The sequence below is a fragment of the Australozyma saopauloensis genome, chromosome 1 (assembly GCF_035610405.1).
Source record: "Australozyma saopauloensis chromosome 1, complete sequence".
Lineage (NCBI taxonomy): Eukaryota > Fungi > Ascomycota > Pichiomycetes > Serinales > Metschnikowiaceae > Australozyma > Australozyma saopauloensis.
The window spans coordinates 706,204-727,423 of NC_086131.1; the positions used below are offsets into that span (position 1 = coordinate 706,204).

The window sequence follows — 21,220 nt, forward strand, 5'->3', positions numbered from 1 at the left end:
TCATCTCTCCACATATTGATCAATTGATCAAAGGGCCGTATAGGTATCTACAGAAAGCAAAATTTGTTTGTCCTCTCTAATTTGCTTGATTCAATTACATGAAAATGTCATCCCGAGGACTAGATTCAACTACTGATAGCACTTCGCAGTTTGCTACCATAGAGAAGACTGAGCCAAGTAAACGGTACACTCCTCCTTGGACTAAACCATATATAATTGGGATTGGTGGGTTTTCAGGTTCTGGTAAGACTTCAATTTCTCAAAAAATTATTCTGGAACTCAACCAACCCTGGACGGTGTTGCTCCTGTGTGATAATTTCTACAAGGCTTTGACAGAGGAGGAAAGAAAGCTTGCCTTGGCATCGCAGTATGATTTTGATTGTCCGGCTGCGATGGATTTGGAATTATTGGTTGAAAAGTTAGACTCTTTGAAACGAGGAAAAAAGACTGAGATTCAGATTTACTCATTTTCAGAACACAACCGTACCGAAAAGCTGTTCACGATATATGGAGCCAATGTGATTATTCTAGAGGGAATAATGGCACTCTATGATCAAAGGTTGCTTGACATGATGGATATTAAAGTGTTCGTTGACACCGATTTAGATGTCTGCTTGGCTCGGCGCTTGACTAGAGATATTCTCTACAGAGGAAGGGACCTCGTGGGTGCTTTGCAACAATGGGAAAGATTCGTTAAACCTAATGCAGTGAAGCATATCTATCCAACTATCCGTAATGCTGACTTAGTCATCCCGCGTGGACTTGACAACACCACTGCTATTGACTTGTTGATTCAACATGTCAAAAAGCAACTTGCGGTTAAGAGCAAATTGCACATCCAAAGACTTGAGGCACTAGGTCATAATTTTCAGTTCAACGTCCAAAGCTGCAAGAACTTACATATCCTACCTTCGACTCCCCACACTAGAGGAATCCATTCCATCATTCTCAGCAAAAAAACCGAGCGCACGGATTTCATTTTCTACTTTGATCGTATGTCTAACCTCCTTATTGAAATGGCTTTGGATACATTGACCAATTACACCTCTGTTGACATCCGGTGTATCAAGGATTATACTTACAAAGGGTTGAAGCAGACCCTGGAAGTGATCGCAGTGAGTGTGATTCGTAGTGGTGACTGTTTTATGAACTCCATGAAGAAGTCAATCCCAGACATTCCAATCGGAAAGCTCTTGATCCAAAGCGATGCGTCTACTGGCGAACCACATTTGCATACTGAGTCGTTACCCAAGAGGGAGCATTTAGCAAAGTACATTTTGCTTGACGCTCAGATGATCGGAGGTGCTGGCGCCATTATGGCCATTCAAGTTCTCATTGACCATAAAGTCAAGCAAGAGGACATCATTCTTGTTTGTTATCTGCTGTCTGAAATCGCTATGCGCAGACTTTTCCGTGTTTTCCCCGAGATTACTGTTGTTGTGGGTAAACTTAGTAATTCTGAGGAGGTTGATACAACTTACAATATGGAGGGATTCAAGGACTCGGACTGGCCATTTCTGAACAGGTTTATTGATTCACTCTACTTTGGGACAGACTAGCTACAAAAGAATGAATACGCGATGCAGATTAAGTATAGACTATCAAAAAACAGTGCTATGATGAAGCAGTTATATTGGCTCCGCTAGCCGAATGTGGAACTTGAAACTTTACAGCCACTGTATGACGACGCATATGCTTTTTCTTTGGATCGATTGATTTTGAAGATGACTGGAACTGGTAGTTCAGCTGACTTATGTTGTCTAAATCACAAAGCGAATATTCAGAGAGCGACTTAGAATGGTCTGCTTTTGATTTTGGCGAGGGAGGTTCGTTGGAGTCCCGCTCCACGAGAAATCCTCTCACTGGTTCATTTAACGGCTCGGATTCGGGGCCCTTTTCTGTCTCAATTGCGAGAGAGTAACGTCGTCCGAGCATTTTTCATGTACTCGATGGTTTTGAACAAGAATGTATTAGAAAATGGATCAATACACTGTATTGGTCAGAAGAATGGAATGGGTATAAGCCGGAGCAAGCAAGTGGAGAAAAAAATGTGGATGAATTTGGGAAATTCTTGCAATCGAAAAAAGTGAACTTGATCAAGGGAAATACTGGACCTGGCGCCGTATTTATACCTGGCTCTCCGCATTAGCCCACCTGCAAGTTTATCTAAATTTACGGACCCCTAGACACACTGCGGCTGAGCACAATGCCGCAAGAACGGTGGAGCTAAGTTAAATGATGTCACAAAGCTTATTTTGTCTGCTTTTAACTAGCCGTGCCTTAATTTTTACCATCAAATCAGGTCAATTCTCGTAATTGATTGCTTCAAGCGATGGTTAGAAGTCTCGGATCAAGAATCTTGACGTCGCGCCTGGACAGTACCTGCCGGAAGTTTATTTGGCGAGACCACTTGTGATGAAGTTTAAGAATAGTTGCAAGGCCTCAGGAATTATGCTCTGGATTATGTGAAATGAAATTTTTTACAATGGCTTCTTGAAGAAAACAATTAACTTTTTAAATTCTCTTATTTTTTTTTTCAAAGAATCCTTGTTCAGGTTTCACTGCCCCTCAGTGTACACAGTAAGCGTCAGTGCTACGTTGCAAGCTTGCTTAATCTGAACTATCAGCAATGAAACTAGAGCCGACGCAAATATGGTAAGTTCTACCACAATTTTGTTTGTGGTAATGCGAACCAATGCTTTAGGATATATTCTGCGATGAAACTCTGTGATTTCAATGCTAGACCACATCTAAACCACCAAAAACTCTTCAACAAAGGTGAAAGACATAAGCATAAAATCCTATCCAAGTCTTTCTAGGCAAAACGAAAATACAATGAATAGATGAATTTGAAAATTTGCCAGAACTAAAATTGAAATGACCGTCTTCCGTAGAAATAGATAGCAAGACAACTTTGTGCCATAAAAAAGACTACTATTTATCACTGTACTACGGATTTCTTCCCTGGACATGTATCCCCGAGCTTCGCGTCCTTTTCCACGCAAATCGCCTGAGTAAACCGGCATTGACTCGGATCTACAACCAAATACACCCGTTAGTATGCCTTATTTTCAGTCCACGGCGTTTCCAGTCAATTTAAAATGCCCTAAGTAGACTTAAGCGCTAAGAGATGCCTCATGCGCCATATGATTACCAACACGGCTATCTCCTCTGCTGGACATATATGTCCGAGAATCCCCGGAGGTTGTTCTCCGCGATAGGCAGATGGTCATATAAAAATAGAAGAAATTCCGCACGCTGATTTCATCTTCGCGGCATCAAGAAAGAATCAGTCGAATGCAATTGTTTTGAATCGGAAGAATATTATCTGACTCCTCGAATACACCCCAGCCTGCTCCCCCCATTTTGGTAAGATATCGTTCTACATAGGACGAATGCGAAACTACACAGGATATCTTCTCCACAATTCAACTACAACTATCGATACCCCTCACATTCGTCGATTCTAAGCGAACACTTACCACAGTTTTTTTTTACCTATATGAAGATCTTACGAATCTCGCCGCTATGCCTTCGCCGTAGCTATGCCTCTTTCAAGCCGGCTCCGAAGCTTTCAGTCTCGGACTTGAATGAGTCAACACTTGAGGCCAAATATGCTGTACGAGGCAAGATCCCCATCAGAGCCGATGAATTGCGAAGCAAAATAAAGGAGCTGAACCATGGATTACCGTACGATCGCATCATCAGCGCCAACATCGGCAATCCCCAACAATTGGACCAGAAGCCTTTGTCTTGGTATAGACAAACATTGTCCCTTGTACAATATCCGACACTCATCGACAAGATCAACAAATTGGACAAAAATGTTAGAGATGCTTTGTATCCACCCGACGTGGTTGATCGCGCTAAAAAATTGTTGAAAAGTACTGGTTCCGTTGGTGCGTACTCTCATTCTCAAGGTGACACTTTGATACGAGAGTCTGTAGCAGAGTTCATTCATCAACGTGACGGATATCCTTCCGACCCAAACAATATATTTTTGACCGGCGGTGCATCAGCTGCTGTTCTGTACTTGATTCAAGTCTTATCATCAGGGACAAAGACTGGCTTCTTGATCCCAATACCACAATACCCATTGTACACTGCATCCATCTCTTTGAACAAAGCTGTGCCAATTGGATATTACTTGGATGAAGCAAATGACTGGTCAACTGACCCTAAGCTCATCCGCAAACTCATCAAGGAGAACAAAGAGAAAGGTGTCACTCCTAAATGCTTGGTCGTCATCAACCCAGGAAACCCTACAGGCTCCATTCTCACCGAAAAAGACATCACTGAAATTCTCGAAATTGCTGCTGAGCATGGTTTGGTAGTTATAGCTGACGAGGTATACCAGGAAAACGTTTTCGAGGGCCAGTTTACATCTATGAAAAAAGTTTTGGCAGGGTTGGTCGAAAAAGATCCACAATCATATGGTAATGTTCAGCTTGCTTCTTTGCACTCCACTTCGAAGGGTGTGAGCGGAGAATGTGGTCAAAGAGGCGGATACATCGAGCTCGTTGGTTTCGCAAAGGAAGTCAAAGAGATCATTTTCAAATTAGCTTCAATTAACCTTTGCCCTGTGGTTACCGGACAAATCTTAGTTGAGCTAATGGTCAATCACCCAAAGAAAGGTTCTCCTTCATACGACTTATACAACCACGAGGTATCTTCCATACACAAAGATTTGTTGGAGAGAGCTACACTCTTGTATGGGTCATTTCAAAAAATGACTGATGTGGAGTGTAACAAGCCCAGAGGTGCCATGTACCTTTTCCCCAAATTGAACTTCACTGAAGACAAATACCCAAAATTGTTTAAAAAATGTGAGGAACTCAACTTGACTCCTGATGAGTTCTACTGTACAGAATTGTTGGAGCAAACGGGAATCTGCTCTGTGCCTGGTAATGGTTTCGGACAAGTTCCTGGCACTTATCATCTCAGAACCACATTCTTGCCTCCTGGAACAGAATGGATAGAGTCTTGGTCCAATTTCCATAAAGACTTCATTTCTACCTTTAAACAAAAATGAGCTTCCTTCTAGCTGTGTATTTAAGTATATATATATTTATATAAATTTTCTTCAAATGCAATATATTTATGTGCTAATCCGCCTTCTGTTTGACACTTTCGATCCTGAAATCTCCAAAGATGCATGCGACGGCTATAGCACTCCATGCTGGATACCATCCCAATGCAATGATGAAGTATGTCCAACTCTGCATAGCATCCCAAGAAACAAACAATCCATGACTAAAGTTCGCAATACCAAACATCCCACCATCATTGATAAGGTAGCCAAGCGCTACAACTACTGTGATTGGAGACGAAATAAGAAGGCACATAGCAATCCTTAGCTTGTGCTTAATAAGAGACCCATTGCCCGCATTGCACATATTTATAAGAGGCTGGATAAAAGTCAAAGGCAAAGCACAAATTCCGATTGAAAAGGCTAATGCAAAATGAACTATGAGCATACTCACAATCAACATCGCGATGAAAAAAAGCGCGAAAGCTAAAAGCATGTACGAGTGAGTTTTGCTCAAAATTTTGATGTTGTTGCCTGCAAGCGTGCTTAGGACAGTCACGAGTGTACTTATAACAAGTCCATACACTATGGTGATAGTCGTTGTATAGCCTTCAGTGGCATTGACAACAATGGTTTGCATCAACAAGGACAATAGTAAGCATACAGCCTCTATCCCTGTAAAGATGAACAAAACATCACTTATATGAGTGATGAATTCAGGCGTAGTGACGCCACTGGCAAGGGAGTACAAAGAACTGATTGCAAATGACACAGCCACTAGAACTGCAGCAGGTAAGTAAGTGCCTATGGACACAAAATGGCGTGGCGACATCAAAAGATAGAAAAAGAATGACTGATGGAATTTTTCGAGCAAATTGTTGACAGAACGAAATGAAGAATCAATGATTCTACCAAATTGAGTAACATCGTGTCCTTTCTCGCCAGCCGCTGAGATGGTGATTGCTTGAATCTGCCATCCTGAGAAGGACTCACATCCCGGAGACTTTGAAGATATTCCAGCAGTGGCTAGGCGCAAAATACCAGACGCAAATACCTGCAACCGTGACCAGTAATCACGCTTGTCTATGTCATCTGGACTCATGCCCTGAACACTGACTCTGATACCCTCGTGGCTTGCCACAGTCGTCACAGTGTTGATTAAGTCCAAGTTCGGTAACTGACCATTGAGACCCTCATAATTGATTTCTAAATGACCAAAAGCATCGCTGTCTGAGGGATACTCGACCACAAGAGCTGCGTCAATAGAACCTGCAGTTGCATCCAATGTAGTATGATAAGCCTCGACCCACGACCGAAGGACAGAATGACCATTATGGGGAAACACCAAAATGAGATTTTTTGACCAGATGGACATTTTTGCAAAATAATTGGCCAAGGCTGGGCCTAGAGTGAGCCCACCTTTATTAGGCATACCTTCAGAGGTGAAATAGGGAACAACTAAAACCATTGCCTCTGTGTTGTCTCCACGTGGAGCGTGCATTATGGCATAAGTTGTGGTGGTATTTGTCTTTGGATCGCGGTGTTTCGAAACAGACCATCCAAAATCTTGAAGCCAATTAGTTAGGAGCTCGTTGTCTGTTGACATTTCCGAGAAATTCCAGTTGACCACTTCCGAGCGGAATCCACGTACGTAGTTCCATTCACTTTCACGAAAGTACGATGTCACTTGACCAGGCATCAATGCGTTTTCAGAAATGTACGTGTTCCTGAACTGGCCATCCATTGGTAACATAAGTAACCAAGCAACACTAGCCAATGCTAAAAGAAATGACACTCGCGGAAGTATCAAGAATAGCTTTGGCAATAAACCAAGTTTATACACCTTGCGTAGAACTGTCTCCGCTAACGCCATTGTGGGTATTGTGGGGTATCAAGTGGAGAGGTAATACGAGATAGTGGTAGGTGTTTGATGTTAGAGTGTATGTAGCTCTCACATAATATCAAGTCAAAAGCAGATGGGAATATAAAACAACGAAACAGATGCTACGATACTATAAACAATTATATCGGCGAATAAATCGTCTACCGTTAGACCTCTACAGCTTAGAGTATTTGCGTTTAAAAACACGACGGTGGTTTCAAGACGCGAAGTGTGTGTCTTCCAAAGTAGTGATAGATAAAAAGAAGTATGATCACGCAATTAAGACAATGGACCAGATATTGATGAAGAACCAGTACACGTCTTTTGGATTGGTTCTAGACCTTGTCTACAAATTCGATGAAAGCAGGCCTCTGTGGGTTTCAGATTTTCTTCATACAAAGTATAGCGCTTTCAGAAGAGTGTGGCCGCAAAATGACTTAATAAAGGAATTTGCTGATTCTTCTAGTATTGCAGAATACGAAAGAGAGCTCAAAAAGTGCTTGCCAATTGAAGAATTTCTGATTATGGAGGAACTCAAGATAAGGGATGATTCAACTTTTGAGCCCCTAGTTCCCATTAGACACGCCAGTGGTGACACCTCTTTGAACAAACTATTAATGAATCATGCAAAATCATTCTACATGTTCTTGACTCCCCGTTTCACTGTGATACTGCAGGGCAACAAGCTTCGACCCTTTGAGATTCACTACGATCCGAGTCCCTTCGGCCTACCGCAAAGCGTAGTTGCGAGAGACAAAGTGCTCAAAGAGAAAATAAACTACATCAAGAGTTTACTCAAGACCTATGTACCCATCGAAGAGAAGAATCTAGGAAAATTAATATTGTTTATCCAAGACGAAAACAAAACCGTGAACTCTAACTTCTTCAGATTCATGACACGCAAGATGCAGAAAGACAATAGACAGCATTCTGTGTCACCACTAGAACGAAAGCATGTTTGGGATAAGCAGTTAATTCCTGACATGCGTTCAATTCGTCAGTACTACCGAGAGTACACCATTGCACAGTTTGTGCGTAAGGCTGATGGTGCCCTAGAAATGAGCCCTTTCAAAAATTATTATGACTAGATTACTATCACTGAATATTTTCGCTTTGTCGAATCAACCAAGAACCCTAAGGACTCTGAGCTGGAGTAGGAGCCATTGATATGCAAAAACGTCGGTTGCGGGGTGAATGAAGTAGTGGAATAGACAGAGGACTTGACCTTTTTCGTTGTATCGTAAAAGTATTTTTTCCGGGTCCAATCGATTTCAATTTCATCTAGACAAAATTGGTCTGCGGCGCTTCTCTGTAGAACGAATAAGTTGCGGGTGTTGAATGAAGCATTTAAGATGAGCTCATCCCGAAACTCAATTGTACAATGCTTTTTTGAATCATGAGAAAGCTCAACTACTTGAAGGGATTTTGAATCACTCACTGAGATAAAGTCAGTGTCCTTCGTGAAAGTGCACCTGACGACTGATTCTGGTTTGGCAGTAGTTAAATAAGTTTTCTCCTTGAATTTGAATGCCCCAGCGATAAATTTCTCAAGTCCTGCTCGCAAACGAACTGATTCAGCAAGGAATTCGTTGAAGTGGTGCTCGATTGCTTGTTTCGATGATATTGAGCATTGGATTACTTCGTTGTTGGGGCATTCCAATACAAAACCTCTCAGGAATGCAGGAGAAAGCAAAGACGAATCAAAATATTGTATGAGATCAGACACATTGAAATCAAGCGTTTGATGTAATCTGAAAAATTCCTCCAGGTCAGAATCATGCTTTGCCAATTTTTCGATGACCTCGATCTCGCACCAATTCAAAAATTTATTGAATAGCTCCTGCTCATCATTTAACTTCCAAACAAAGTCTATGACAGTTTTAATGAAATTTTTGAGGTACTCAATGGCCCTATCTGCCACGTCGTCAAGGACACCGAAGCAATTGTGACGCGCAAATTGCTCGGATTGAGCTATCGCTCGGAGGTCACTTAAAATAATAATAAGTTTCTCGGCTGCGAGAATAATTTGTGCATAAATAGTGTCACGAGTAAAGTCGTACGCGTTGTTACCAACACTTGAGAGACGAGCTAAGCCCCTGACACCAAATTGATTCTGCCAATAATCCCTCGTCCTCTCGGGTATAAGGCCGGTTAAGAGCATGTCGCTCAAATCTAAAATCATTTCTTCACTTCTCGAATCCAAGCCAGCTGGATCCGAGTCATTGGGACTAACTCCAAGAGAATCCTTATAATTTGAGAGATAACGATCAAAAAGAATAGTGAAATCAGCAGCGCACTTCGATATGAGACCCAAATGTTCCCTTATGTGATGAGAAATTGAGATCATTTGCACCATTAATTCGATAACTCGTAGAAAATTCTGACGTTGGAAGTGGCTTTGAATTTCGAGATCACCCTCCAACATGTACAATTTTTTTTCTTCGTCCCGTACAATAAATTTTTGAGAAAGAAAATGGCCAGGCATGCCATGTTTGAGGTATACGTATTTGGGCGGTAGAGGTATCTGAGCGACCACAAACGAATTGCAAAAAATCAAAGACATGCTTGTATTGTCGTTGATGACAAGAATCAAATCTAGCTCAGTACCAGTCTCTTTAGTATAGGTGGATTTCGACAGCTCAGTCCGTTTATGCAAGGAACTTGTTCCATGTTGTGTTTCCACTGTTTCACATTCGAAACTCAATTTAGGAAGTGCCTTGAGAATATCCAAATTGGACAAATCAATTGCAAGAGAGTGATTAAATGGCTTTTCGCCTGAGTTTGAATTTGTTATAGAGTGCCAAGTCATTAACGATATGGGAAGTTCATTATGAGTTGGAAAGGAACTGATATTGGCACCGGTATTTGAGTCGAACACATTTATCAAGCGATCAGCACCGGAGCAAACAAAATATTTTCCGTTCTGACTCCATGCAAAGTCCAATATTTGTGCTTTATTATTGATAGAGTATACTCTTTCACCATCGACACGAAATATCCAAATTGAAGTCTTATTCATGGATATAGCTAGTAGGTCCATTTGAGGGCACCAACTAAAAACATTCCCATCTGGAAGTCCCACAACCTTGTTATGACTCAACTCCGTGAAGGCGGGAACAGCCATGTTTTCAGGTTTCGTATAAGGGTACTAATTGTGGGGGAGGGGTAAACAACTCCAAAGTGACAAAATATAGGCAAAAGAAAAGTCTAGGTTGTAGATTGACAACACTTTACAAGTTCATTTAAAGTATCTAGATCATTAAATTCGTAATTATACAAAAAATTTCAATTCCTTGACTTTGTGGCTCAAGTTTTCTTTATCCACAAAGAAAGACGTCTACTCATAAGATTTTTCGTTCCCGGAGCCAGCTCTGGCTTATGAGTTGAAAGTAGCAAGTCGTCCACGGATTTATTCACTGGTTCACCTGTAATGCTCTTGGTAGACTTGCTAATACTAATTGTCCGTGTTCTCTCTATTTTAGTATTGTCAGAGCTCGGGCTACGGTGAGCTCCAAAAATAGACAATCTTCTCTTCGGCTTAGAAGAGTTTCTTCTCGATCTATCGGCAGAGACATTTCTTTCCAAACTTGCTCCTCGCTCTTCAGTTGCCAGTAGTAATTCGATAGGCTTTCGATATGCATTTGAAGAGACAAAAATATTCTCAATGCTTTCCATAGACTTGTTGTTCTCGTGTGGACAGACAGATGAGCCTGGGCAACCAAGATCATCGGAGGATTTGTCAGACTCACGGGACATAAAGGAGAAACGTCTAGACTTGCTAAATGGCAGTGTGTAGCCATCCCAAAAAGAGCTGAACTTTTGCGATATAGAGAACCGGCCGCCAGCGTCCGGCATTCCATTGCTTGGATTGTTACTAGGCGAAGCTTGAACAGAAGAATAGTCTGTCGATGTAGTTTTGGATGGGGAGTATAATGACGTTACAGATATTACGTCCGTGTCAGCTTCATCAACACATTCCCCTAAAACGCTGTAATTCTTTTGGTACTCTTCGATCAATTGCTTTTCATTGATTATGAGAAGGGCAAGAATTTCTTGCAACGTCAGCAACACTGAGAGGTTCGTCGAGGTAAATATGTATGGTTGGAAGATAATAGAGAGGTTCTCGGGTGTCATTTTCGTTATCTCTTGATGATCCAGTATTTCTCGTAGGGTGTAAATAAGGTAAAAGAACAAGTTGTTCCTCCGGGATGAATTTTTGGTAAGAAGCAAGTGCGCTACAGACTCGGCAAATGGATGCACATTTAGTTCTCTGATTCTTTCGGCATCACCAACCTCATCAATGCAGGGAAGCGCAGATGAGCTTGACAGCACAGAAACAGACGAGTTGCCACTAAAGCCCGAACTTGAACTGACAGCACTGTTATGTCTAATTTGAGATAAGTAAATTTTGCGGATCGCTTGCAAAAACGAAGGGCTGAACAATCCGTTCATTGAGGTTGTATAGTCGCGAAGAAACAGTTTAATAACACCACAAACGTCGTGGGGCAGAGGTTTTTTCTCTGAGTTATCAAGCCACGATTTGTAGTTATTGAAATCAGAGGATACTTCACGAATTCTGCGAACAGAACCATTCACACGGAAGATTCCTTCTACTAAGCCATCTTTGGCAATATAGCTGAAACAATCCACCAAGAGGCTCGGAACTTCAAACGACAACTGACCAACCTCAACATGAGAAACGGCCAAATTGTCAGGAATCCCTGCAAGTCTCTCTGGGGGAGTTTTTGTCGGAGAAACCGACAATACCAGCATTTCCGGGTAGTCCAGCAGATCGGCACAAACCCAGATTCGAAGCGAGGGGTGAAGTTTGAGGAGAGAAAATGACGTTGATCAGCAGGGCTGTGCGAAAGTTTATATGATTCTTTGAAGTGGAATCTGCAAACGGTATTTCTTTCTGTTGCGAGTGAAAAGTGGTTGGTGGTAGTCAAGATGATCTCCGAATGTAGACTGCTGCGCGGTACAAAAAAAGATGACTCGCCAAATGCGGAGAGGCGGGCGACTATATGTATGCGAAGATTCAACCACGCGACTGGGGATAAGGGTGCCAAAAGATTTGAGGCACCGCGATATATTTGAAAAGCTATCGCCAGAATGTGAACGGAGGAAAAAAAGATACAACAAATGGCACAGGTCTTGACCGACGATCACCTGGTTAATAGGCTGTGTCTTCCGTCAGAATGATGACTGTTTAGCTTTGCACCTATTTCATTAAAGTGGATGTCCAGAGCAGGCTGAAGGACGCCTAGTCCCATGCGAGGAGTGCAGGTAGGGCTCTTCGTACAGTAGTGGAAGCGGCGGGGGTACTTTTGTGCCGTCATTGCACTGTTTAACCAGCGAGTCAACGAAACCGTTGAGTTATCTGCACACCGCGCCCTGACTCTGGCTGCCGTGAATTTTTGCCCACGATTGCGGAGCAAAGGATGTACTCCAGAATACGAAGTTATAGAATTTACTACGACGGCTCTTTGGTTCCAGAATCTCCAAGAAACATCCGAGCCTTTTGAACAAGTTTCCCATTTGAAGGAATCCGTCACTAGTCGCGACAAAGGGGGGGCTACTTGGGAGTGTCTATAGTGGCACCTTCGAACGGGGAAGATTACAACTATTTCCACAATAGGCTCAAATGATAGAATTGCCTGTGGACAAGTACAACCTTAATTGTAGACAGCCAATTAATCATGAATATCTGATTGCGTGAGGTAGATGGCAGACTTTACGACTCCTTAGTGAAGACCCTGAAATTCCCTTCGTCTTTTGGGGAACCTTGTTTACCATCGTTTGTAGGTTTGTAGTGAAATACACTTGCCCTGCAGTCCATCGTTGTGTAAATCTTCCCCTATTCCTAGGATCAACAGTAGAACGATCATGACGTAGCCTGCGGGCCTAGGTCGAGCTTTTCGGATTCCATGATCATCTTCAGGGGAACCTGAAAGTAGTAGGTGGTACCCGGATTTTAGGTCCCTTTTTTTTTGGCACCTTGCTGTAGTCTTTCTATCTCAATTAGATGCATCCAGGTTTGCTGAAAGGTGTATTGAGAGACACGGGCCACAAATTCTGCAGAGGCCGTTCCCTTTGAGCCTCATTCTGATTTCCGGCGCCCCCTGTTTTTTTGAATCTTTTTTTAGTGATTTTTTTCCGCTTCATTCGGTCGGTGTCATGCGAGACTATTATACCCAATAATTAAACGAAATCCGCCAGAACTTGTGCACCACTCACTTGGGACACAAAAAACAGAAACTGGACTCATCAAGTTTTAAATTGTCTCGCATTCCTTTATTTATTTTGACAATTTCTTCGGTCCAGTTAGTATGTGTCACCTGTTCATATTCACGTGACCACGTCTATTCTCATAGTTTTCCAGTACAACACCTCAAAATTTTCCCACCAAAAAACGAACAGGACATGCTTAAATCCGGGTTCCAGAGCTTCCGCTCCTGTTACTTCTCTAGAGGGTTCGCTTCTTCCCTATTTCTGTTAAATGCTACCGGCGCAACTCTGTCTGTACTCAGAGCATCTCCAAAGGATCATCGCAAGGACCCAAAGGTAATTTTGCAAAGAGTCTCTAGAAAAAAGCAAAGAGCTAAAAGACCTGCCGATATGAATCCTATTTACATGGATATTCCCCTCGCAATGAAGTACATGCGTGCTGCTGAGGTTGGAAACCCTGCAAAGAGAACTACTGTATCTGTGCAAGTCACTATAATCCCAGAAAAGGGTGTTTCTCCAATACAAGGCCTGGTGGCGCTTCCTAAACCAATCAAGGACACTTGTGCTCTCGTATTTACTGAAAACGCACTGCAAGTCGAGAAACTTGCGGCCACTAGTTACTCCTACAAAGTTGGTGGAAACGATTTAGTGGAACAAATTAATCAAGGCTTATCTCTCGACGGCTTCTCGCACTGCTTTGCCACTCCAGAGGCATTGTCTATTCTCAAGCCCATTCAAAGAACACTTGGTGTCGCCGGTTTGATGCCAACTGTCAAGAAGGGAACTGTTTCTGATGATATATTGAGTCTTGTTGAAAAGTCCGCAGGACAATTATCCTACAGACTGAAGGGATACAATTTAGCGATCCCTGTTGGTCGTTGTGACTTCACTGACAAAGAGATCATTCAAAACATTAAGGCCATTGCTGACCACGTTAACGCTAGTCAACCTACTGGAAACAAGAAACACATTGTGGGAAGATGCAGTTTGAGTTCAACCAATGGACCATCCGTCGTCATTGATTTCAAGAACCTTTAATGTATATAGTAGTGTAATCATCAAATGTACGACTCTCGATAATTCATTCGAGATCTCACCAATGAAGAAGATCAGTATTAGTGATACAATGCAGGGTATGGTAATTTCTAGTGGATCTGGACCTCAATTTCGTCTCGTTCGAATATTGAACATTCACGATGCGCAGTCTAAGAATAGAGTCTTGCTCATATCAAAATGGACTCCGAGTAATGCAAATATCATAACCATTCTTGATTCGGAAAGTAGCAAAATGATTATATAGATACCAAGCTCATTTACGGAAAATATCGCCGCCACTCGACCAGATAACTTGACGTATGATGACTTGCATAAGCTGTGGGTACACGTCTGGGCAGCCGCTTCAAAAACATATTGCTAGACTCAATTTGATGTATCGTACAGAAATTTCAGTAGATTTTCTATGAAATTCTTTCCTACCAAAAGATTCTTTAACTAAGGACGTAATGCGGTGCACTAGTTCGGCAAGATCTTGCGTCTCATCATACTTGATCCTCCGATGTGGTGACATGAGGGCATCTGTCTCCAGTCTTGAGCCTTGGGTGCGGAACTTGGTACCTGAAACCAGTGAAGTCATCGAAGAGTAACCAGTAAATAGACAAGATCTACACTTTGCAAATCACATGGTATCTAGCAAACACCATTCTCAAATATTTTTGTGGAGAGTATGGCCTGACAAGCCTAGAAATCGCTTCGTTTCCATCTTAAAACACCAGCTGAATTCCTGCGTGAAAACGCATCACCAGGTTGAAATGCTTAAGAATAGGTTCCCAACTCTGCCGCGCAGGACGACTAGCCAGGGCGCAGGCGCAGATCCGCTAAGCGATGCGGTCGCGAATTTCGGCAGAAATAGCCGTGTTTTGGCGAGGGTCAATGTCTAAGGAAACAAGCTAACAGAGGCCTGTGACGTCCAAAGTTCAGTCAGCTGGACGTTTCGGCAAAAAATAAGATAATCTTTAAAGAGTCTGTCGCTCAATGAAAAGAAACATAAACCGACCAGTTCTGCTCAAAATTGCAACCTCGTTTCTATATTCAGCATGGCTGGATCAGCCCCGGCACGGGCTCAACCTCTCCGCTTTACAGGAACATTATGAGCCTGGGGAGAGAAAAACGTCCCAAGACTCCATGCTGCAGCAAAATATATCGCTTATTATTGCTGACAGTGTGACATCGGAAAATTAGGAAAGTTTCGATAAGCGCCCTCAGCGCCTCACTCGCAACAACTTGGTTCATTTCGGTCTAAAACTGACGGGATTATCCACGGGGCATGTCAAGTGAGACATAGTATCCTGCAGAAGTACCGAAGGCTTCCCACCCGATGGTATTCGCTTCCTCTGATTTTCCGCACCAGAGATCAAAAGTGAGGGACTGTACACCGAGGTGACGAAACAGCAATAGACAGGACCGATCTGACCATGGGATACTGCGGACGCCGTAAATGCGCTATCACGCTATGAGCGAACAAAAGTGTCTTCTGTGCGTCAGATGGGGGTTCTCCACGGGGCCTAGAGTCCGGCTTGCGTTTCTGCAATGCCGCCCCATGCCTTAACCAGTGCATTGCGTGGGCGTGCGTGTAAGTGCGAGATGCAGAAGAGCACCGGCTTGTGTGTAGGCTTGTTCGTCATGTAATCGCACTTTTCTCTCATGTACTTGTACATATCCACATCCGTATCTTCAATATTCGAAACTATTTTAGCGCCCTGGATCTGATATCGCTGCTGGCCCTTTATCCGCCAAAACCCTGAGCTAGAGCACCAGAATCTCGGTGTTTTTTCTTTCGACCTTACTCAAACTTCTGCTTTCCCTTCCGGAAATCTGCCTATTCTATCTTTCTTCTTTGATTTACTCCTTGCTGCTCCACTTATGGGTCCCTCTCTTGTTGTCTGTTGATCCACCTCAGAATATAACACTTTCCTTGTATACCCTCTTTTATTGTTTGCATCCCGTTGTATCTTTTCCTTGTGTTGTAAATGAGCTCGGCGAAACTGCCCTCAAGGAACTTCCAGCCCTTGAGTTCCTCACCGTTGGCTGACTCTCGGGAAACCCCTAAACAACTGCAGTCGACACTACATCCTTCAAAAACCGATGTATCAAATGAAACCGGTGGGGCCGAAGATGAAATTAGGTCTGATAGTGATGATGAGTTGCTACGAGACCTGAATATACCTGCCACGCTCCTTGACAAACTCAAGACGTTTCCTTTGTTCAGAGACGCTCCCAAATCCTTTCATGCAAAAGTTGGTTCGAAACTCAAACTCGTTCAATATCATGCTCAAGAATATATCATTAAGGAAGGAGATCCTGCATTATCCATGTTTTGGATTTTAAAGGGCACTGTAGGTGTCACATCCACCGACGGTGAGTCGGTGTACGCTGAATTGAAGCCTGGATCTTTTTTCGGAGAGATTGGAATTCTATTCAAACGGCCTAGAACTGCAACTGTTGTTGCTCGTGGAAGAGTCTTGGTCGGTGTTCTCACTGCCGACTCGTTGAATGATGTTCTAAGATCGTACCCTGTAATGGAACGCCGTATTCGTGATGAGGCCCAAGAGCGTCTCGCCATGCAAGAGAAAAAGAACAGAGCTGATATACCAATAATTAAGGTAAGCAAGAAGCTTTCTCCTGCGAACTGGGTTGAGAATCGCCTACCGCCGCTACCAGCAGTTCCTCGGATGATCCTGCCCTCTGGACTACTGCCTTTGTCCCAGCTAGTGCACAATTCAAGCAGTAACTCGAAAGTTCATCTCGCCCAAGCCGACAATGTCGACCAGACTGTGTCTATACAAGATTTTATTACTTCCGTGCCCATCTTCAGCAAACTACCCTCGCGAATCATTCATAGATTAGCCTTGGGTGTAGAGCCTCTCACATTTAATGCCTATGAAATGATTGTCCGTAAAGACACAAAGGGATCGGATATTTATTTCATAACATGGGGAACGGTGGAAGTCATTGACTATCAGGATAAGTCTGAGGTGATATTAGCCCATCTTAAACCTGGATCATTCTTTGGAGAAATGTCATTTTTGGAATTCATCCAAGGCACTGCTGATCCAATCAGGAGCGCAAGCATTAGATCGGTAACCTCTGTTGAGTTGTTGGTTATTCGTACAGATTCTTTGCAAGCTGTCTGCCAACAATACCCAAATATTGTAGCTGAAATGCGTAAAACAGCCAATGAGCGCAAAACCTCAAATCAAAACGCACTGACAGCTCAATCTGAACCTCCATATTTGATTCAATTCCAAAAACCCGATTTTTCAAAGCCATCAGAGCCCCTCTCTCGCCCTGTTCTGCCCTCATTCAATTCAAACAACCAGCATGGAGATCTGACCGGGCCAAACTCCATATTCAATCCCAATTGGAATTTCGGTTCTAACGATCTAAATCTGCCGGGAAGCAGAGCATCCTCACATACCATTTCTCGATCGGTGTCTCCAGTGTCCAACACGGAAAGCGAGATTCTGTGGGCAACAAAAACTGCCAGAACTCTGGCGTTTTCAACAGAGGATCCAATGAAATCTAGAAAAAGAAAATCCATTTCAGACTTCAGCTTGTCTCAAATGCATTTACCCCAAGGCCCAATTGACTTCACTGTCCCCCCTGAGCATCAACCCAACAGTCTAAGACGATTTCTGGCAATTCCGAGCCGCAGACAATCTTTTCAATACATCCCACACAACAAGCGTATAAGATTGATGGAGATGGCTGGTAGGCGAAGATCTTCTATCTTGTCTAGCACAGGTTCGATACCAGACAGTATTCTCCTCAAAGTATTTGAGTTCCTTACTCTTCCGGAATTGATGAAATTTCGGGGGATTTGTCGACGTTGGAGGCAACTCTTATATGTTGCCCCTAATTTATTTAAGACACTTGATCTTACGCCTTGGAACACTTCTGTTGATGACCAAGCCTTGATTCGGATTACTGATTTTGTTGGTTCAAGACCAAAGTACATTGACATTTCGAATTGCTTCCATGTTACAAATGAAGGTTTCAGTTACATGGTGAATGAAATAGGCATGTCTGGTCGCATAAAAATGCTCAAAATGCGTTGTCTTTGGGAAGTCAGTGCAATGGCAATCATGGACTTAACCTCACCCTCAGTTGGCAGATACTTGGAGGAAGTTGATTTATCAAACTGTAGAAAGGTTGAAGATGTTGTAATAGAGCGTCTCATTGGTTGGAGCAATGAAGGCTCGACCCATCTAGATCATCCACATGGTTCTGAAGGTATCTCTAGTAATGAGACTGGCTCTCGCAATCTTAGAGTCCTCAACCTCGGATATTGCAAACATTTGACAGATCACACCATGTATCACCTTTCCAAGCATGCCAATGAGAGCTTAGAGAGTCTAGATCTCACCCGTTGTACGACCATCTCTGATGCTGGGTTTCAATACTGGTCACAACACTCATTTCCCAACTTGAAGAAACTCTCGTTGAAAGACTGTACTTTCCTTACAGACCAAGCGATCATTTCTCTCGCTAATGCTGCTCCCAATTTGGAAATACTAGATCTTAATTTTTGTTGCGCTTTGCTGGATGTTGCAATTGAAGTGCTTTGTCTTGGCTGCCCTAAGTTGAGAGAGCTCGATCTATCATTCTGTGGATCAGCTGTTAGCGACTCGTCGCTTGTTGCAATTTCGATTCATCTATTCAATTTGGAAAGACTTTACGTTAAAGGCTGCATTCGTGTAACAAGAGCAGGAGTTGATGCGCTTCTTAGTGGGTACTGTCCTCTCACTTACATAAATATCAGCCAGTGCAGAAATGCCCATATGTATCCTGGCCGGATACCAGCTCAGAAACTTGAGGTAAATCCATCAACAAAATCAGCTTATATCACAGCTGGTCCTGCCCAAAAAATTATCGAATTGGTGATTTAAGATGAACCGCTATGTTTCCGATGAAATAACGATATTACATGACCTCTATTTACTATTTTCCGTAGATGTCTTTAAGACCGCTTCTTTTTGCCTTTACTCTTATCCTCGAATTCTATAAATGCTGTGGGAACTCCTTTGGACTTCAAGTACTCAATCGCGGTACTCCCATGAGGTCCTTGAACCATAACTTCCAAAACAGCAGGATTATGTTTGCAGGGGTTGATCGCTGTTGAACCAGAACAGGCATTTTTCAAATCTTCAGCAAGTTTCTGTGGTTTGATGTGAAATTGTTCAAAGTTCAGAACGGTCGTTGTTTTCTTCCTCCCTAAAACAGTTTGGGTAGTAATTTTAATTTTAGCCGGCTGGCCTTTTTTCACGTCCAGCGAAGAGTTGTATTCTTCGCCCGGGTCAAGAATGGCGTAGTGGGGCGAACAGCCTTTGATAAAGTTTGCACAAATAGTTTCGCGACTCACAGCTGTTTTCCCACTACTATTGATGGCAGAAGATAAAGCTTCATCCGGATTGATCAATTTCGGCGAGTTTGCATCCACTAGTTCATGTTTCTTCACGTAATTGTTCACGATAACTTTAATCTCGGGAGCAGTGTATAGCCTATTGAATACAAGCTCCAAACTATTGAATATCATACGAGACTTGCTGGTAGGCTTGTAGAGACTTAAAACGGTCATCTTGTTTTCATTGTCTTTCTTACTGGGGGTCATTGAAGGCCCTTTAACGTCCCCAGTCTTATGAGTTACAAAGTTCCTCAATATTTCTTCAGGAACTGTGACAGTCAAAACTGTAACATCATCTCCTTTGCCCTTGAGGGTCAAGTAGTTAATCTTTTCTAAGTGTTTCAAGAATTTAGCACTCTTCTTCCACAGGGTCTTCTTGATAGACCGGTACTTCGGGTCAATTCTGGGAAGATTCTTTAAGACAAAATCTGACATGATAGTGGAAGAGGAGATTGGCAAGCCTAAATCGCTTGTTTTGACTGACTGGATGAATGAACGAATGAAGAAATTGTCAATGTCTTCGGTTTGCATTTCCTCTGTCTCCGGGACGATAGAAGAAGAACTTTCCTTCGAACCATCTGTAGCATCTACAATTTCGGACTCTTCCATAATCTCTTCTTCCTCGCCTATTTGTTGGTTGTTCGAGTCGCTTTCAATGCCATCTTGATTCGAGCTATCTTCGATGTTGAGTGAGTTGAGTGACAATTCAATTGATTCCGGAATACCTACTTTTTCATCGTACAACTTGAAAAGTTCGTCTCCTAAAAAGTGTTTCACTATAACAGCAGTTCCCTGTCTGCCTTGCACATCATCGAACTGAGTCAAGTTGAGAGCACAGACGCCAATGGCCATGACAACATCTGGACTCTTATAAGATGCAATTCCAACCAAGGCCCCCTTGGTCATTCTTTTGTCAAAAGGAGGTATACAGCCGGGCAACATAAGGTTAGCATTATCAAGTATTCTTTCAATGACAAAAGAGTTTGTCAAGACAACCGGTAGGATATTTGAAATGCTCCATAATGTATAGATAGTCGGGTATAAGATAGAATCTCTATTTCTAAACCATATTGGCTTTTCTTGTGAATCAAAGTAAATGGTACCTTTTTGGTCCTCGTTGTGATATGTTGATTGCTTTGTGATTGAAGGAAGAAGTGCCAATTCTTGCTCCTTCAGTAGAAGCGTTTTGTCAAAATTATATGTTTCGCAGACCTTATTCAATAGATTTCGCCTCTCAGAAGACTTTATATTCAGAGAGGACTTTACTTGTGGTTTCTTTTTAAACATGATGCGTGAAGTGTTGCCGCTCTTCGCATGCACAGTGTAGTGATATTGACACCAAAGAAAAGTGAGTGTTTTACAAAAAGTACTTTCAAAACATAAACTTGTAATAGATTAATGATGATTTTCCTTTTTCAATAACTCTGACACGAATTTTCAGTTTAAGTCAGGATTCGTCCAACTTTGTTAATTTTACATAAAGTTCGCAAGATTTGTGCCAATGTAACAAGTTAAATTTAAATCACAGGTCAACAAGGGGTAAGCGGCGCAATGGGCCTCATTTAGAATATTTTTAAACAAAAGAAACTCAATTCTAACAAAGTTTTTAGCACAAAGAGTT

At 42.4% G+C, this 21,220-nt stretch overlaps 8 protein-coding genes across 8 annotated transcripts; 4 read left to right on the top strand and 4 right to left on the bottom strand.

The window, feature by feature from the left end:
• Positions 1 to 98: 98 nt before the first annotated feature.
• Positions 99 to 1,559, top strand: PUMCH_000329 (uncharacterized protein; the record flags this gene model as incomplete). Its single annotated transcript, XM_063019421.1, has 1 exon — positions 99 to 1,559. One exon carries the CDS (start codon positions 99 to 101, stop codon positions 1,557 to 1,559), a length of 1,461 nt encoding a protein of 486 aa, XP_062875491.1.
• A 1,943-nt stretch (positions 1,560 to 3,502) lies between these two features.
• Positions 3,503 to 5,032, top strand: PUMCH_000330 (uncharacterized protein; the record flags this gene model as incomplete). Its single annotated transcript, XM_063019422.1, has 1 exon — positions 3,503 to 5,032. The coding sequence occupies one exon, from the start codon at positions 3,503 to 3,505 to the stop codon at positions 5,030 to 5,032; it is 1,530 nt and encodes a 509-aa protein (XP_062875492.1).
• Positions 5,033 to 5,105: 73 nt separating this feature from the next.
• Positions 5,106 to 6,902, bottom strand: PUMCH_000331 (uncharacterized protein; the record flags this gene model as incomplete). Its single annotated transcript, XM_063019423.1, has 1 exon — positions 5,106 to 6,902. One exon carries the CDS (start codon positions 6,900 to 6,902, stop codon positions 5,106 to 5,108), a length of 1,797 nt encoding a protein of 598 aa, XP_062875493.1.
• Positions 6,903 to 7,995: 1,093 nt separating this feature from the next.
• Positions 7,996 to 10,035, bottom strand: PUMCH_000332 (uncharacterized protein; the record flags this gene model as incomplete). The annotated part of the gene is made up of 1 exon (XM_063019424.1): positions 7,996 to 10,035. The coding sequence occupies one exon, from the start codon at positions 10,033 to 10,035 to the stop codon at positions 7,996 to 7,998; it is 2,040 nt and encodes a 679-aa protein (XP_062875494.1).
• A 182-nt stretch (positions 10,036 to 10,217) lies between these two features.
• On the bottom strand, positions 10,218 to 11,684 carry PUMCH_000333 (uncharacterized protein; the record flags this gene model as incomplete). Its single annotated transcript, XM_063019425.1, has 1 exon — positions 10,218 to 11,684. One exon carries the CDS (start codon positions 11,682 to 11,684, stop codon positions 10,218 to 10,220), a length of 1,467 nt encoding a protein of 488 aa, XP_062875495.1.
• Positions 11,685 to 13,334: 1,650 nt separating this feature from the next.
• Positions 13,335 to 14,177, top strand: PUMCH_000334 (uncharacterized protein; the record flags this gene model as incomplete). The annotated part of the gene is made up of 1 exon (XM_063019426.1): positions 13,335 to 14,177. One exon carries the CDS (start codon positions 13,335 to 13,337, stop codon positions 14,175 to 14,177), a length of 843 nt encoding a protein of 280 aa, XP_062875496.1.
• A 1,988-nt stretch (positions 14,178 to 16,165) lies between these two features.
• PUMCH_000335 (uncharacterized protein) lies at positions 16,166 to 19,084 on the top strand (the record flags this gene model as incomplete). Its single annotated transcript, XM_063019427.1, has 1 exon — positions 16,166 to 19,084. One exon carries the CDS (start codon positions 16,166 to 16,168, stop codon positions 19,082 to 19,084), a length of 2,919 nt encoding a protein of 972 aa, XP_062875497.1.
• A 71-nt stretch (positions 19,085 to 19,155) lies between these two features.
• Positions 19,156 to 20,886, bottom strand: PUMCH_000336 (uncharacterized protein; the record flags this gene model as incomplete). The annotated part of the gene is made up of 1 exon (XM_063019428.1): positions 19,156 to 20,886. The coding sequence occupies one exon, from the start codon at positions 20,884 to 20,886 to the stop codon at positions 19,156 to 19,158; it is 1,731 nt and encodes a 576-aa protein (XP_062875498.1).
• Positions 20,887 to 21,220: the final 334 nt, after the last annotated feature.